The sequence below is a fragment of the Nannospalax galili genome, unplaced genomic scaffold (assembly GCF_000622305.1).
Source record: "Nannospalax galili isolate Female #2095 unplaced genomic scaffold, S.galili_v1.0 scaffold59, whole genome shotgun sequence".
Lineage (NCBI taxonomy): Eukaryota > Metazoa > Chordata > Mammalia > Rodentia > Spalacidae > Nannospalax > Nannospalax galili.
This window is the reverse complement of record NW_008344412.1, coordinates 2,582,238-2,599,816: the sequence shown is the minus strand read 5'-3', so window position 1 is coordinate 2,599,816 and position 17,579 is coordinate 2,582,238. Positions and strand designations below refer to the sequence as shown.

The following is a 17,579-nucleotide window of genomic DNA, read 5'->3' as shown; positions in this document are numbered from 1 at the left end:
TGTGCAAATGTGGGGGTGGGGTGTGTGGGGGGGGGGGGCGGGGGCGGGTGTTGAAAGCATCTTCAATGTCAATATCATCTAGGTGCACTTTATCTCTTTTTTTTAAACTTTTAAAAAATATTTATTTTTATTTTATGTGTATGCGTGTATTTCCTGCATGTAGATAAGTGTGCCTGTGTCATGCAATGCCCACAGAGTTCAGAAAAGGATGTCGGATCCCTTGGGACTGGAGTTATGGACAGTTGTTAGCTGCCATGTGGGTGCTGGGATTCAAACCAGGGTCTTCTGCAAAAACAACCAGTGTTCTTAACCACTGAGCCATCTCTTCAGCCCCCTTTATCTCTTTTTAGCCTTCTAGCAAGTTTTTTTTGTTTTTGTTTTGTTTTTTGTCTTTTTGAGACAGGGCCTCCCTGTGGCCCCAGCTGGCCTGGAATTCACTATGTAGACCAGGCTGGCCTCGAACTCAAAGATCCACCTGCCTCTGCCTCCCGATTTGCTGGGATCAAAGGCGTGCGCCACCATGCCTGGCCACAAGTTTTAAATACAATAATTCTTTAACCCAAAATTGATGTCAACTCAATATTCCTTTTTTTTCTTTTCATTGTAGATTATTGCTTGGATTAGAATATGCCCTGCTAGTTTGGTGGACTCCTAAAGTAGAGCATCAAGGAGGGTTCCCTATATATTACTATATTATAGTGCTGCTGAGCTATGCATTGCATCAGGTAAGCTAGGAGGCACTGTTGAGTAAAATGAGGAATTGGGGGCGGTGGGAGGGGGTGGAGGAGGGGTGGTATAGTGTGTGGCATATGTGCATGAGTACATGGGCCCATGGGCACACATGCAGAGGCTAGAGAAGGATGTTGCTCTCCTCACTGTCTTGAGACCGTCTGTGACTGAACTGGAAGTGTACCATTTGGGCTAGCCTGGCCAACCAGTGAGATACTTTGAAATCTGCCTATTTCTACTCCAAATGCTCTTATAGGCATGTGCATACCCTTGGGTGCCAAGAACTCAAAAGTTCTCGTGGTTGAAGAGCGAGCATTCTTACCTACTGAAGCATCTCCTAAACCCTGAAGAAATTTCCTTACAGCTGCCTTAATAAAGTTTAAGGTTTATGCATTAATCTGACAATGAAAAAAATAACTTGATGGTGAACTTTAAGTCTTAAGGCTTTTGATTTAATGAGTTCATGGAAAAGTTCATTTATTCATTTTTCTTTTAAATTATTCATTTATCAAGAATTTATTATATTTCAAAATTGACTCCAAAGCTAATTTTATTCGTACTAAGTATACTTTGGTCTGCTCTTAGATGTGGGGGGAGGTGTTTGTTTTTGTTTTGTTTTGAGACAGGGACCCCTCATAAAGTCTGGCCTGACTTTCAACTAACTATGTAGTCTACACTGTCTTCAAACTGGAACTCTCAGTGATTCTCTTGCCTCACCTCTCTCCCAAGTGCTGGCATAATGGGAGTGAGTCACAATGCCTGGCTCAGAGTTGGGCTCTTTCTTAGGTTTCTATTATCTTCTTTCTGAAGGGATGGAGAGAGCTGCTGGACTAAAGGTCAGAGGCTTTGACTTAGGTTCTATGTTAAAGTTAAACCAACTCTTTTAAGATTTTTGGCAGCTGTGCGTTAGCTGCCTTTTCTTGTTACATATGCTTGATATCCCCCCCAAAAGTGACCTCCATTTTGCTTTAAGCCTCACCTAAGCTGCTGTTTCAAAGTGAAGATTTTCTTTTGATTTGATTCAAGTAAGTGGTAGAGACCCAGCAGTAAGTTTTGGTATTCAACTGCCATTATTGCTAATATGTATTACAGAGCTGTGCTGGATTTTTAAATTGAACCTAGTATAAATCTTCTTGAAGTGATGTATACTAACTTCTTAGTTTTGAACTGAAACCTAAAAATATGCTACCAGCTAATTTTAGTGGGTTTTTTTGTTCTGTTTTGTTTTGTTTCCCCCCCCCCCCCATACAATTAAGTCATTTAGAAGGCTGGGTATGGTTAAAGGCATGCCTGTAATCCTAACATTTGAAAGGTGGAGGCAGGAAGATCAGGAGTTTGGGTTTTGGCTATATAGTGAATTGGAGGCCAGTCTAAGTTACGTAAGACCCTGTCTCAAAAAAACCAATAAATAATAAGAAATAAGAAGAATTCCACAGTAAATTATATCTGACTAACCATATGTTTATAAAATTATTAAGACAGGGGTATCAGTATCAGCTACAGATTTTTTTTTCTTTTTTGTACATATATATACACACACACACACACGTATGGTACATTGAGGTACAGTGCAGATAAGAGATTTTGCTTTTTTCCCTTGCATCCTTCAGGTCACCTCATCTGTCACCTTTTTTGTTCAGTCTTCTTTGACTGTGTGAGGTGTAATTAATCTCTTAGTTCTGTCCTAGCAGCACAGTGCATACTTCTATTTACAGTATTTACTGCATTATATCATAATTCTTTTTAAAATTTTTTTTAGAAGAAGCATTTCATTACAGCTTTAACATACTCAGAAACAATTTCCAGAGCAAAGATACATCTCTTTCAAAAGTGGTTATAAAATTTTTAGGTTCACGGTTGAATTAATATAGTTATACAAAATTGACCTCAGTATAAACCCCAGGAGAGAGGCTGGTGGGTTGTGCTGCATTATATCATAATTCTTTATTCCCTGTATTTCTAGCATATAATAAATTCCTCAAGGGAATAGGATTGTTTCATAGTCATCTTTATATTGTCATAATCTTGAAGTCTGGTTTATAGTATGTACTTTAAGGTTTATGGAATTGAGTTCAGTAGAAATCATGAAAAATGAATTTTCAAGTTTTATGATTTTGATATTCCTAGTTTATGGTATAGCTTTTGAAGTGTAACCACAGGGGTCAGGAACCAGGGGTGCAACTCTTTGGTTTTCTCATACTTCTGCTTGATGCCCATGCCAAGCCCCAACACCCTACTCCCTAATAAAAGGAAAAAGAAGAAAGTCTACTCACACCATTTAAAATGTTTTACATTTTTCTTGTAGGTTACATTGTATAGCATGTATGTTTCAATAATGGCTTTCAACGCAAAGGTTAGTGATCCACTTATTGGAGGAACATACATGACCCTTTTAAATACTGTGTCCAATCTGGGAGGAAACTGGCCTTCTACAGTAGCTCTTTGGTTGGTGGACCCTCTCACAGTGAAGGAGTGTGTGGGAGCATCAAACCAGAATTGTCGAACACCTGATGCTATTGAGGTAAGTGTGTTTTAGTTTTAGATAATAAGCACATTTGGAGATAAAGTCTCTTGTTTACCTCTAGATGTACTGTTTCCTAAAAATCATATCTACCCATAGAATCTATTATAGAAGTTAGATATTTTATCCCCATCATAATTGAGACCTATTATATATTCATATTAGTGAGACTAGCTGAGGTAAAGGTGCTTCTCAGCACTCAGTCTTACCCCTATATTGAGGGTCACTGACCTATTTAAAAACAGTTAGAAATAATAATAGCTAAGTTTTCAATGCTAGGAAAGGACAAATTTCAGTGCCTAATTCCAGGACCTAGTTACACAAAACAAATGTAGCTAAGGCTGAATGGTGAGTGGTCTTTTGATAAATTATTTCAAAATTAATATTAGTCTACTTCTAGAATAAGTTTATTGGAAATTCCTTTATATTTCCGAATATAAAAAACTCCATCTTAAAAGTGAGTACTGGGACTGGAGAGATGGCTCAGCAGTTAAAAGCACTGGCTGCTATTGCAGAAGACCCAGGTTTGAATCCCAGCACCACATGGTGGCTAGCAACTCCAGCTCAACAAGATCAGAAGCCCTCTTTTGTCCTTTATGGGTACTGCACCACATGGGTGCACTTATACACGTGCAGGCGTGACACTCAAACACATAAAATAAAAATAAATTAAAAAGTGAGTATTATTTGCAGCAAGAGTGCAAAATTGTTTTTAATCCTGTTGATAGCATTGAAGAGATTAAGCTATACTAACATAGCCAGTCATGGTGACATAATCCTATAATCCCAGTGCTTGGGAGGCTGAGGCAGGGGAATTGCAAATTTGAGGCCAGCCTATGCTATATAGCATGTTTCAGATCAGCCTGTGCTATAGCAAGATCTTACCTAAAACAAAACAAAATAAAAAGCCAGACAGCACATATCTTGTTATTTGAAGTGAAATATTGAAATGTTGTCTGTTCTGTTTTTGTTTTTTTTTTTTAGACAGGGTCTCCATGTAGCCCCAGCTGGCCTGGAACTCCCTGTGTAGACCAGGCTGGCCTGGCTTTCACAGAGGTTTTGGATTAAAGGCATGCAATACCAAACCCACTTGAAATGTTTTCTTTAAAATGTATTTGAGGGGCTTGAGAGATGGCTCAGCAGTTAAGAACACTGATTGTTCTTGCAGAAGAGCCGGGTTCAAATCCCAGCACCCACAGGGCAGCTAACAATTGTCTGTAACTCCAGTCCCAGGGGATCCGACAGCTTCTTCTGACCTCCACGGCATTGCATGACATGGGTGCACTTAACCTACATGCAGGCAATACATGCGTACACATAAAAAAAATCATAAGTATTTTTAAAAAGTTTTAAAAAATAAAATAAAATATATTTGATTAACTGGGTGTGGTAGTGTACACTTTAATTCCAACAGTTGGGAGGCAAAAGCAGGCATTGTGAGATTGGAGGCCAGCCTGGTTTACATAGTGAGTTCCAGGCCAGTTGGGACCACAAGGAGACCCTGTCTTTTAAAAAAAAAAAAAAAAAAAAAAGCGAGAGTAGAAACATTAATTATTGAATTGTTGAATAGTTCTATACTGAAATTGTAGAATATGGGGCCTAGGATATAGCTCAGATGGTAAAGTGCTTGCCTACCATGAACCAAGCCCTGGGTTTGATCCCTAGCACTACATAAAGCAAGGCTTGATTGTGCAGACCTGTAATTATAGCACTTGGAAGGTGGAAGCAGGAGGATCACAAGGACAAGGTTATTCTCTTCTACATAGTTTGAGGCCAGCCTAGGCAACATGAAACGCTGTCTCAAAAAAGAAAAGAAGAAAAAACTAAATTGTAGAATATTCATTATGATTTTGTTTTTATAGCTTTGCAGAAAACTCGGTGGCTCGTGTGTTACAGCACTGGATGGTTATTACGTGGAATCCATTATCTGTGTTTTTATTGGATTTGGTTGGTGGTTTTTTCTTGGTTCAAAATTTAAAAAGTTACAGGATGAAGGACCGTCTTCATGGAAGTGCAAAAGGAGCAATTAATGCCTACCTTACTGGACATTCTAGAAGGTAACCATGGTTTAGTTTCCTGGAGAAAGCTATGATAATCAATGTGTAAGAGCATAAAATATTATTTAAATAAGGAAATTATTAATTAAAAATGCCAAATAGTTGGAAAATAAAGACTTCTGTATGTTTGATCTTATTTTTTTGCCTTGCCTTGTCAGTGTATTTTTAAAGTTTGCTTAAGGCCAGGAAACAACCCTTTGGTCGTGTTATTTGATTTCTGTTAATTTACTGACCAAAGCATATTCCAAGCTGCAGTGGAATAGTCATGGGTGGTAACCATGCAGTCAAGTATTGTTCTCAGTACCTGTCAGTGAGCTGATCTAACACTTTGGTACAACATATTAAATGGGACAGAGCTTAACATTCAGGTCACTAGTATGGCCTTACTGGAAGTAAACTCTCATTTTGAATTGTAAATTTGTAAAATTTTATGTGAAATTTGATGAAAAGAATGTAGACTACTAAAACAGTTAATTGTTGTTTTTCTGACCTTAACTACATTGTACAAATGAATCTGTTAAAAGAATAACTATTTTAAATGTACTTTTTGCTTTTGTAAGCATTAAAGATTTATAAAAAGATTATTCAAACTATTTTTTTATAAAATTAAAGCTATGATTTTTATTGATTTCCCCCACCCCCTCCCTCTTTTGGGGGAAAATATTTTGATTTCTTATTAACTTTCACCCTAAGGTTTACCATATGATTTTTGTCACAAGTGCCTCAGGGCACACAGACAGCTAATAAAGGGATCAAATTTGTGTTGCATATATGTTTATGGCCATGTTGTGAAAATAAAATTTAAATGTTCTTCTTCCAGTAGTTTTTTTTTTTTTAATTACTATGACAAAAAAATGTAAACTTTCCAATTAAATAAAGTTTAAATAAGTAACACCATAATTTTTAAAGCTCTTATTTTATAAGGAGAGAAATTTTGTTCCTTTAACAAATAAAATCAGTTGGTGAGAGATTATTTCTTAATTCAGCACTTAATTAGTGAAAAAGTTCTCATAATTATGCCAAATTGGGCATGGTATTTCTGTTCTTAAAACACATATTTTTGGCTGGGTGTGGTGGTGCACGCCTTTAATCCCAGCACTCCAGAGGCAGAGGCAGGTGGATCTCTGTGAGTTCAAGGCCAGCCTGGTCTACATAGTGAGTTCCAGGACAGTTGGGGCTACAGGGAGACCCTGTCTCAAAAAGACAAAAAAAAAAAAAACCACATACTTTTGTTCGTAAACAGTAGTTTTCAGTGGAGACTTGCTGGCCCAGAATTGGAAACCTTGAGTTCCTTAGGCCTTCCAGTGTGCCCGGTGCTCACACTGAGAAGGCTGTCTGCGTGTTTGCTACTAGGTGTTCTTGTCATTCTCAAAAATGTTAAGGAAAGAGAGATTAAATTTGAATCTTAATAATTTTTTTCTTTTTTGAAAGTATATATTAACTCCTGATTTTGTTAATTTTATAGTATAGGTTGAATTTTAGAGTGAGGTTTTTATAAGTAATGAAGGATAAAACTGGGTTGGAAAAAAATGGCACACAGCACCTGAAGACAGACAGGGCCAGTGACCTCTGGAACTCACACACTGCCACCGGGACGCCTGTATTGTGTTGAGTGGTGAAGCTTGCGTCTAAAGAACCACCTGGAAAAATCTCATCCTAGAGGCAGGGGGCAACAGCAAAACAGGCTGCAGTACAGTACATGGTGGTCCATTATCATGTATTATAACCAAAATGTTTACTTGAATAAAGAAAATGCCTACTGGACTCCCACGAGTGAAATAATCTTGATTTTAATTTTTTGAGTGAGAAGTTCAGATTTCCATAATAAGCTTTACTTCATGTATATATTATTTCAAATTATGCATACTTTCAAACAGCTTTAAATCTATGACTTGAAGTTTTTAAACATCTTTTAGGCCTTTAAGGTTAAAGCCATTCATTGCATTTGTTCTAGAAATGAACAGAATTATTTTGAATTACATTCTTTGGTACTATGAGTACATAAATATTTGTAATGCACACTAAAAAGTGAGTTAATAGTTACCTATAACTGTGTTGCATACATTGACCACTAATAATATTTAAAATGATCTTCTTGAATATATCAATGTAAATCAAATATTACCTTATTTTTATGTGCTTTTAAAAAAAAAGTTGAATCTCAGGGCTGGAGAGATGGCTCAGCAGTTAAGAATACTGGTTGTTCTTGCAGAAGACCCATGTTCGAATCCCAGCACCCACATGGCAGCTAACAACTGTCCGTAACTCCAGTCCCAGGGGATCCGACAGCCTCTTCTGACCTCCGGGGGCATTGCACGACATGGTGTACTTACCTACATTCAGGCAATACATGCATACACATAAAATTAAAAAAACAAAAAACCAAAAAACTGTTCAATCTTAATAAAATCTACTTTCAACTGTAGATGTTAACTGCTCCCATTAATGCACCAGCATACAGCTCTTTGTCAGTACTTCCTTGTGTACATTGGTTAGATGTATACATCTGAGTTTGAAAAGTTCTTTTTTTTTGAGACAGGGTCTTCCTGTAGCCCCAGCAGGCCTGGAACTCACTATGTAGACCAGGCTGGCCTTGCCTTGAACTCACAGAGATCCATCTGCCTCAGCTTCCCAAGTGCTAGGACTAAAGGTGTGCACCACCACACCTACCTGAAAAGTTCTTGTTAGGATTACTTAGGACTAAACCTCCAAACTCCCTCTGTTGCATTTAAATTTTTCTGGATCAGTTTGTTCAATGCCTAACTGGATTTAGCTCAGATTAACCTTAGCCTTCTTCATCATCATCATCACCTCCTTTTTTATTTGTTTATTTTATATTTATGCATTTTTTTTTGCCTGTAAAACATGTATACAAGTGCACCATGCACAAAATGCCTGCAGAGGCCAGAAGAGAGCATCAGATCCCTTGGAAGTGGAGGTGTAGATAGTTGTTAGCCACCATATGAGTGCTCAGAACTGAACCCTGTCCTCTGGAAGAGCAGTCCCTGCTTTTAACTTTGTCTCTCCAGCCCTAACCTCAGGCTTTCAAGTGCTGGGACTACAGTTGAGAGTCATCACTCCCAGCTAGAATTTTTTTTGGGAGGGGGGACAGGGTCTCACTATGAACCTATAGCTGGTTGGGAACTTGCTGTATAGATCATGCTTGCCTTAAAAGATCTACGTGTGTTTGCTTTCTGAATGCTAGGATTAAAGGCATGTACCACCATACCTAGTTGTAGACTTTTTTTTAATATTAATTTTTGAAATATAAATCTATGATAAAAACTAAAAATAATCATTTTCAGTATTTCACTTGAACCTTTATGGAATGAGAGTAGATAACATCACTGACAGAACGGAGCAGAAGGGCAAAGTCTATCCCATGAAGGACAGCAGTATTAATCATTTAACATAAAAAAATTCTATCATAGGCCAGGCATGGTGGCATACACCTTTAATCCTAGCACTCAGAGGGTAAAATCAGGCGGATCTCTGTGAGTTTGAGGACAGCATGGCCTATATAACAAGTTTGAGGCCAGTCAGTGAGACCTTGTCTCAAAACAACAACAACAGCAAAAAAACCACAAACATTTTTTAACATTCTAAAATTTTGTGTGTTTGTGTTTGAGGAGGGAGAGCATTGTATTCCATAGCTTGCTTATGGAAGTCAGGACAACTTGCAGGAGTCATTTCTTCCTGTACACAATGTAGCATCTGGCAGGGATCAGACTTGGTTTCATAGGCTTGGTGGAAAACACTGTTACCCTTAGGGTCATCTCTTTAGCCTGGATTTTTAGTCTCAGCCCTGTTTGATTTGCGACTGGGAGGGAGCCCTTACATTTCCTAAAAGTAAGAACTGCTACCTGGGTGTATATTTCCCTCCCCTTATTTTGGTAGCAAACTAGAAGAGAAATCACTAATTTCTCTTCCTGGGATTCTGTTTGGGCAGAGGGAGGTTCTGTATTACAACAGATTAATACACCAGACTCTTCTCTAAGCAAATAGAAACTTGTGTTTATTGAATTATGAGGATTATGAAGGAGGTTTATTGTTGTGGAAAGAGGTAGACATTTTTTAGGAAATACAGTTTTGTGGCACAATGAAAAGTCTATGATGTTGTATTTACTTTTTTGCCCCAGTGTATAAAGAGATCGTATTAGAATATCTACAATATTAATTTGCATACCTCATACAGGTCTTTTTCTTCATATGAAAATGAAGTGTGTATGATGATGCACCAGTATGCACAGTGAATGCATGTGGCTGTAGCTCTGAGCAGGGTGCTGGCCTAGCATGCACACGGCCGTGGGGGAGATCTGCTACACGTTAAAAAAAATGCTGGGCATAGTCACACTTGTAATCCCAGCACTCTGAAGTGGAAGCAGGAGGATCAGAAGTTCAAGGTCATCCTCTCCGTAAATGAGGTTCAGGTCAGCCTGGGCTACCAGACCCTGTCTCATAAAAGAAAGGGAAGAGGAAGGAAGGGAGAAAAGAAAAAAGGTTTTCATTAGAAAAAGTTGGTACTGAGCCAGGGTTGTAGCTTAGTTACTGGAGTACTTACCTTGCATGTAAAAGCTCTGTGTTTGAACCCCTAGGACTCTAGCACCACATAAAATCAGACATGAGAGCACACACCTATAATCCCAGCACTTGGGAAGTGGAGACCAGAGGATGGAGTTCAGGACCATCCTCAGCTGCATAGCCAGTTCAAGGCCAGTCTGAACTATATGACAGCCTGTTTCTCCCCATTGCCCCAAAAAGAGAGAAAAAGAAACAAAAAGGATGCTATGTTTAAATAGTTTTTATAGCAACTTTGTGCAAAGAATAACTATCAAGATTGAGAAGAACAATTCAAGGCCAGCCTGGGTCTACATAGTGAGTTCCAGGCCAGCTGGGGCTATAGCGTAACCCTGTCTCAAAAAGACACACACACACAGACACACACACACACACACACGGATTAAGAACAATATGCTAGTAAAATTCATAGGGAATTATAGGTCTCTAAAACATAAAACTCTAGTCACTTGCAATTAGTTACTAATATGAAATACGAATTTGAAGTCTATTCATACCTTGAGATGACTTTAAATGATAGAAAAATTTAATTTTATAGTCACAGTTCATGAAATTATAGTTTATTACATATACCTATAAAATTAAGAAACTATAAAATTGGAAAAGAACTTAACATTTTAGAAAGGGAACTTGGTATATTTGATAAATTTATGCTACTATTATGAAATCATATTGGTAAGCCAGGCATGATGGTGTATACCTGTAACTCCAGCTCCCAGGAAGATGGCAAGTTCAAGGCCAGCCTGAGCTATATTTCTAAACTCTGTCTTAGCCGTTCCCCCACCCCCTTAAAAAATATCTCCACACATTTGAGTCTGTATGTATTGTCCTCAGGAAAGGATGAAATTGAAAAACAAAGAAATCAGTGGTGAAAGCTGTCATTGTTGGAATCCTTGTGAAGTGATTACACCCATACACAGGTTTGAACTTGAAAATGTACAGCACTTAATTGTTTATATTGACATTTTTGGAAAATCTAGCATTAGCTTTGATAATTTTGCAGTTTCAAGTATACATGAAATGGTGTATTTGGTTAATTTATTAAAATAATGTGCATTTAGGCCTTAATTTTATATAGTATTTGAAATATATTTGGAATACATTTCTAGGTTTTTACATAAGGATTATTTAAATGTTTATGATACCTAATTTCAACAATCTGTTATTAAATGTTGGTATTTATACAATATTTAAGTATTTGAAGTATATCTGGAATAAATTATCCAGATTTTTGTTTAGAGGATTATTTGAATGTTTGTGATACCTAAGCTTAATTATCAACTTGATTGGGTTAATAAACACTTAAGGCATTAATGAGGTGCCCTTTGGTTATACCTGTGAGAGTGTTTCCAAAGGAAGTTAACTGAGGATGGAAGACTCGCCTGGTCTTGGGTGGCTCCATCCCATGGGCTGAGATGGCAGACTGGATAAAAAGGGGAAGGAGAAAGCCAACTGCTCACTTTTTTGCTTCCTGGTCAACGCTGAGAACCAAACTGCACCCACCACCGCCTTCTCTACATGATGGACCGCTTTCTTCTGAACTAGGTGCCAATATAAAACCTTCCTCCCTTAAGTTGTTTTTTGATGTATATTTGATCAAATTGATAAGTAATATAGTGCTCAGGTTTGGTTCCTAGCTCCCACACTGTGGCTCACAACTCTCTGTAACTCCAGTTCCAGAGGATCCTATGCCTGCTTCTGATCTCTGTAGGAACCAGGCATTCATGTGATGTACATACATACATGCAGTCAAACCCTTATACACATAAAATTAAATCTTTTAAAAACAGTAAAAAGGGTACAGTGGGTAAGAGGACCGGGGCTCAGTTCCCAGCACCCATATGGCAACTAACAACCATCAGTAACTCCAGTTCCAGGAGATCCAATGCCCTCTTCTGGCCTCCATGGGCATCGCATGCATAGGTGCACATATATACATGCAAACAAAACACTCATACACATCAAAGATAAAAGTAGCTGGAGAAATGGCTCAGTGGTTAAGAGCACTGGCTGCTCTTGCAGAGGACTCAGGTTCAGTTCCTAGCCCCCATGTGGTGGCTGACATCTGGCTGTAACTCCAGTACCAGGGGATCCAATGTCCTCTTCTGACTTCCTCAGGCATTGCACGACACAAGGGCACTTATATACATGCAGGCAATATGTGCATACACATTAAAAAAATAAAAATAAAATGTTATGTAAATAAAAACAGCAATAAGCTGTGTATGGTTGTACATGCCTTTAATCCCACCACTCTGGAACTGGGCATGCATAGCTGTATGACTTGGGAGGCCAGCCAGGCTACATATTGAGACCCTGTCTCAGAAAAACAAGCAACTGGAAAAACAGTAAAAAGAAAAGTAGAGGGGCTGGAGAGATGGCTCAGCGTTTAAGAGCAATGACTGCTCTTACAGAGGACCTGGGTTCAATTCCCAGTACCCACATGGTGGCTAAGAACCATCCTTAACTCCAGTTCCAGGGGAATCCAACACCCTCTTCTGACCTCCGTGGCATTGTACAACATGGGTGCACTCACATACATGCAGGCAATACACATTAAAAAAAATTAAAATACTAAAGAACAGAAAAGTAGGAAAAAGGTCAAAATTAATTTTTGTATTTTGGTACAAGAGGGAAGGTGTAATTTGAATGAGGAATGTCCTCCTTAGACTCCTCAGCTATTTGAGCACTTGGTCCCCAGTTCATGACACTGTTTGGGAGATGATGGGCTCTTCTTCCTTTCTTTTGTTTTTTTGAGACAGTGTCTCCCTGTAGCCCCATCTGGTCCTGGAACTCACTATGCAGACCATGACAGCTTTCATCCCACTGAGATCTTCTGCCTCTCCTTCCCCAGTGCTGGAACTAAAGGTGTGCACTAGCACACCTGCATGCCCTGTGGTCATGGAGCCTTGCTAGAGGAAGTGTGTCACTGGGGATGGCCTTTGAGAGTTCGTAGCCTCGCCTCACTTCCAGTTCACTCTTGCTGTTTTGTTTGTCATAAAGACGTGAGCTGTCAGCTTCTTGCCCCTCCTGCCATGCCTGCCTGCTGCCATGCCTCCCTGCTGTGATGGACTCCTCAACCCCTGGAACCATAAGCCAAAATAAACAGTTCAATAAATTGCCTTGGTCATAATATTTTATCACAGCAATGGAAAAGTAATAAAGAGGGTAAAGATGAAGGGGGCTGGAGAGATGGCTTAGTGGTTAAGAGCAATGACTGCTCTTACTGAGGACCCAGGTTCAATTCCCAGCACCCACATGGCGGCTATGAACCGTCCTTGAGAACTCCAGTTCCAGGGGAATCAAAGCCCTCTTCTGACCTCTGCGGTATTGCGTGACATGGGTGCACTCACATACATGCAGGCAATACACTCATACACATAAAATAAAAATAATAAAATATTTAAAGGGTAAAAATGAAACGGAAGTGTGTGATTAAATGATAGGTAGCTTGCCTAGCATGTAGGAGGCTCTGGGTCTGATCCCCAGCACAAAAGAGGAATGGGGAGTGGGGGAAGTGAAGGATAGCAAGGTCTGACTGAAAAGACAGTCTCTGGAGGATTAGCTATTTTACTGTCTGTTGCCTACTCTAAACAGTATGAACGTAGTAACTGCTGGGCCTCAAGAGATAACTTAGTGCTTAAGAGCATTCTTCCAGAGGACCCAAGTTCAATTCCCAGCAACCAAGTGAGGTGGCTCACAACTGCTTGTTCCTCTAGCTGCTTGGGGATCTTGCATCTCTGTGGGCATGCACATTCATGTGCACATACCCACACACAAACATATATACATAATTAAAAAAATAAAGTACTAGCTTCCTTTTTATAGAACAGCTTCTCACTTGTTCATTTTAATGGTGCCATTGACGTTTACCTACTTGCATGTGCCTACTCACACACAAACAAACGGTATGTCCACATGAAACTTCACAAGTGAGTCTGATACACAAATGCCATTTGTATCAATGAGGAAAACCACCAATTTACAATATTACATATTTGAATTGACTTTTGTAAGAGAACTTGTTTAATTTATTTGCAGTGCTAGGGATCCAGCCTAGGGCCTCACGTTCTAGAAAAAGTGTTCTGTAACATTTTAAACACTTGAGTAGACAAGGTAATATAATGAACTTAAGCAGTTGAACAAGAGTACTCAATGCATACTTCTGACAGGAACTGCAGTTTGGGAGTGCTCAAAAACAGCCTCAGGTGTGGCAGTTTACTAGAAAGACAGTATTTAAAGCTGTGGTACTCATGGACATAGTTTCTTAGGGACTAAAATCTGCAAAGGGCAGACTTCATGAAGCTGAGATCCCAGTGGTCCTCTCTGATTGACACTGGTCCCTCCAGGCAACCAGCCTTTATGTGAGAAAACTCAGAGTAGTGCAACCTGGAAAACTTTTCCTGAGCCTTGTCCAGAGGTATGAGGACTTGGTGGTGGGCTGCCCATATGGCTGATTCGTCTCCACCCCTCAGGAGGTCAAGCTGATTCCTGAACACTCAGAGCTGCCAACCTGAATAAGCTATTAAACTTTCTTGCAGGGTCAAGAGCCTCTAGGTAAAAGATAGTCTTATGAAGTAGGATATAATCTTATGAAGCAGCAGAAGGGAAAAGCCAGACCTCTCTGACCAAAGGTTAAATTTGTGCAACTCATGGTGTCTTAACACGTAAGTGCATCTCCAACCACCTCGTTTGCCTTTATTTTTTCATTAAAACTACTTAGCCAGGTTTAGTGAAACATACCAGTAATCTCAGCGCAGGAGAGGCGCGGGCAGGAGAGAGATGGATGCAGAAGACAGCCTGGGCTACGTAGACGCTGTTTCAAAAGAAACTAGGACTGTATGGGGCTCAGTGATAGAATCTGCCCAACACGGACGTATCTGCAGCACCATATAGTTTAAAAATAAAAGCCTATAGAAAGCAGCAAAAAAAATGGGGATTAATTTATCCACCCAGATTTCCTAACTTGATAGTTTACACCATTTTTTGTTTTGTTTTGGGGTGGATGTCCCTATGTAGCCCTGGCTGGGCTGGTGACAAACACACATTTAGGCCCCCAGGGGAGGGGACCGTCGGCCGGAGCAGCGCTGCGCCCCCTGCCGCCCGCTAGAGGAACCGGCGCGACTCGCCGGCCGCCGGGAACATGGCGCCGCAGCCCGCGAGCCCCGGGTCCCCGGCGCCGGACCGGGACGGAGCGGAGGCCAACGTGGTGACGCGGCTGTCGCGGTGGGCAGACGATCACCTGCGCCTCGTCCAGGTGAGGGAGCCCAGCCGCCGGCGGGTGGGCGAGCCTGAGCTATGCGGCCCCGGCCGGGAGCAGGACCCGCGGGCCCGGCGGAGGCCAGTGAAGGGCGTCCTGCGGCTGCGGCGCCGCCCGCCTCCCCCCTGCCGGACCGGGCCGGCTCGGACACTCGGATCGCCCACCCTGGGCAGCCCTGGGGCATCACCGCAGTCCGGGAAGGCCGGCCCTGGAGACCCAGGAGGAGAGTCCTGTGCTGGATGGAATCCGGGGCCTGCGCACGCACGCAAGCGCTTGCCACTGAGCACACCCTCGCCCTGCTTTGGTTTGGTTGTTTTTTTTTTTTTTTTGGTTGTTTTTTAAGTGAAGCAAGAGGAGAGTTCCCTGGCTTGTGAGCAAAGGAGGGACACCGAGGCCCGCAGACTACCCTAGAGGGAGGTTGCGGCTGGGGCCCCTGGAGGTGGTGGGGGGGACCACCGGCGCTGCTCCAGGATTAACGGTGGTGGTAGTTGCTGATGTGGATGGAGTTGCGGTAAATGATGTGTTGGGGAAAGCAGTAGAGCTCCTGGACATGCAAACCTGGAGATGGTGAACTTGAAGGTGCTTATGAATTAGACGTTAAAGCGCAGTTGTAGGTACATGCTGTTTGAGACAACTGGGCATGCCTGGTGTTCGAGGGAAGTGAGAACTGGACCTAGACCTGGGGGTGAGCTGCGTATACCTGATAGAGTGAAACCCTGGTCTTGAACAACATCTTGGAGCAACAGAAAAGCTACCGAAGAAGCTCTAGAAATGAGACCTGGGGGCTTCCAACATTGGAGGAGTGCGAAGGTTGTGGCAGCCACGACGGAGGTGTGGACAGGGAGAAGGAAAATTAGGAAAGACAGGTGACCTAGAAGCCAAGCAGAGAGAATGAATTTAGAAGGAATGATTTAACCTTTTTAAAATTCAGTGAGAAGTTAAGGGAATTAAGTGTTCCAAGTGCTCTGCAGCGTCGCAGCACAAGGTCCAAGGCCTGTCTGCTGACAGCAGCCGTTCCTTCCTTACAATAGTTACCTGCCATGTAGCATTGATAAGTGCTAAGTAAATACATGTGTCATTGGCCACATGAATATCATTAATGTTCAACCACCGACACACATAGTTACCATTTACCCAACACATTTGCCAAGCTGCTATCTTTTAAGGTTTTTCTACCAAATACTTTATTCACCGTGGATGTAATGTTATGCTAATTGGTGTGAACACTATCCAAGAAATGTTAGAGCACACATGCACTCAAGGAATTCATAGGCAAAGAAAAGATGCAGTCACACTCAAATGACTGTGCATGCCATGTTGTTAAGGAAAGACTGGGAATACTGTGAAAAATGGTAATGGGTAGGTGGACAACCAAAGTTTTTGGAAGACATGGGCCTTCATTTGAAGGATCTGCATCATTTTGACTGTTAGTGACCACGAGGATAGGCCCCTTTCCCCTCTTCTAATTAGTACTTTCACTGTTGTGAATAGTTGATAAGACATCATCATTCATTCTTTCTGTAGAACATCAGCACTGGGATGGCCATAGCTGGAATGATGCTGTTTCTAAGAAGTGTTCGGCTGGTGAGTCAAAAATGAAAACGTCAGTAGACAGCTGTTGCCCAGCAATTTTGTAGATTCAACTATGTGACAACAGATATAAGAATAAATTCTGATATAGCTGCGTTTAAGTGAACTATCCAGTTAACTACAGAATCATCTATTTCATTTGAAAGGTTCTAGCTTCGGGAAGATTTTCAGTTTAACATGAAATGATTTCTTAGGTTGTTTAGATGAAGGAACTTGTGAGCATGGGTTACTGTTTGTGGTTTTCATTTGGGTAAATATTTGAAAACAAAGACCACCTACATAAGTATTTATGTATATACCCACACAAACAAAAAATCCAAACTTGACCTCTATATACAAGTTAAAAAGAGAGACCACGGAGGACAAGTCACAGCCTTTGGGTTGCAACAGCAAGAGGTTTATTTAGGACACAGGTACCTGCGGGCACAGAGTCTCCTCGGAGGACTTGCGCGCCCCAGGTTGAGTTCAGGAGGTTTTTATAAGGCAGAAGCAGGGTACAGAAGCAGAAGTGCGGTTATTGGTTAATTTCAAACACACATAGTAATTTCACCGGTAATTTCAAAGGTATGCAGAGATATGGGGTAAGGGCCAGGGCTGAGGGGAAGTAGGATTGCTAAATGGGAGGTGGCCTCAGAAGCACAGAAGATTTCCTGGTATCGGGCCCCCAGGGTGGTCAGGAGTTCTGTCTGTAAAACTTGTTTATGGCTTAATCTGTGAAGCTTGACCGGTGCCTGCCTGTCCTGCAGCCTTTTGATAAGGCTGGTTCTGGTTTTTGTTAAGTTTTAACAAGTGGGCTGTGGGCCCCTGAGCACTCATGGCGCCTAGTTTCTTTTTATTTTCTCAA

At 40.9% G+C, this 17,579-nt stretch overlaps 2 protein-coding genes across 3 annotated transcripts in view; both read left to right on the top strand.

The window, feature by feature from the left end:
• The window catches only part of Slc33a1 (solute carrier family 33 member 1), a gene marked incomplete in the record, with an annotated part of 20,998 nt that extends 14,872 nt beyond the window's left edge, over positions 1–6,126 (top strand). Inside the window, 3 exon segments of the mRNA XM_008840638.3 lie at positions 608–725; positions 3,035–3,250; positions 5,113–6,126. Coding sequence (XP_008838860.1) covers positions 608–725; positions 3,035–3,250; positions 5,113–5,280 — 502 coding nt within the window.
• Positions 6,127–15,002: 8,876 nt separating this feature from the next.
• Positions 15,003–17,579, top strand: part of CUNH3orf33 (chromosome unknown C3orf33 homolog) — a 21,797-nt gene continuing 19,220 nt past the window's right edge. For both annotated transcript variants that reach the window (XM_029567160.1, XM_008840637.3), the window contains exons 1-2: positions 15,003–15,142; positions 16,670–16,729. In XM_029567160.1, the coding sequence (XP_029423020.1) occupies positions 15,029–15,142; positions 16,670–16,729 (174 nt within the window). In that variant the 5' untranslated portion in view covers positions 15,003–15,028. The remainder of the gene's footprint in view (positions 15,143–16,669; positions 16,730–17,579) is intronic.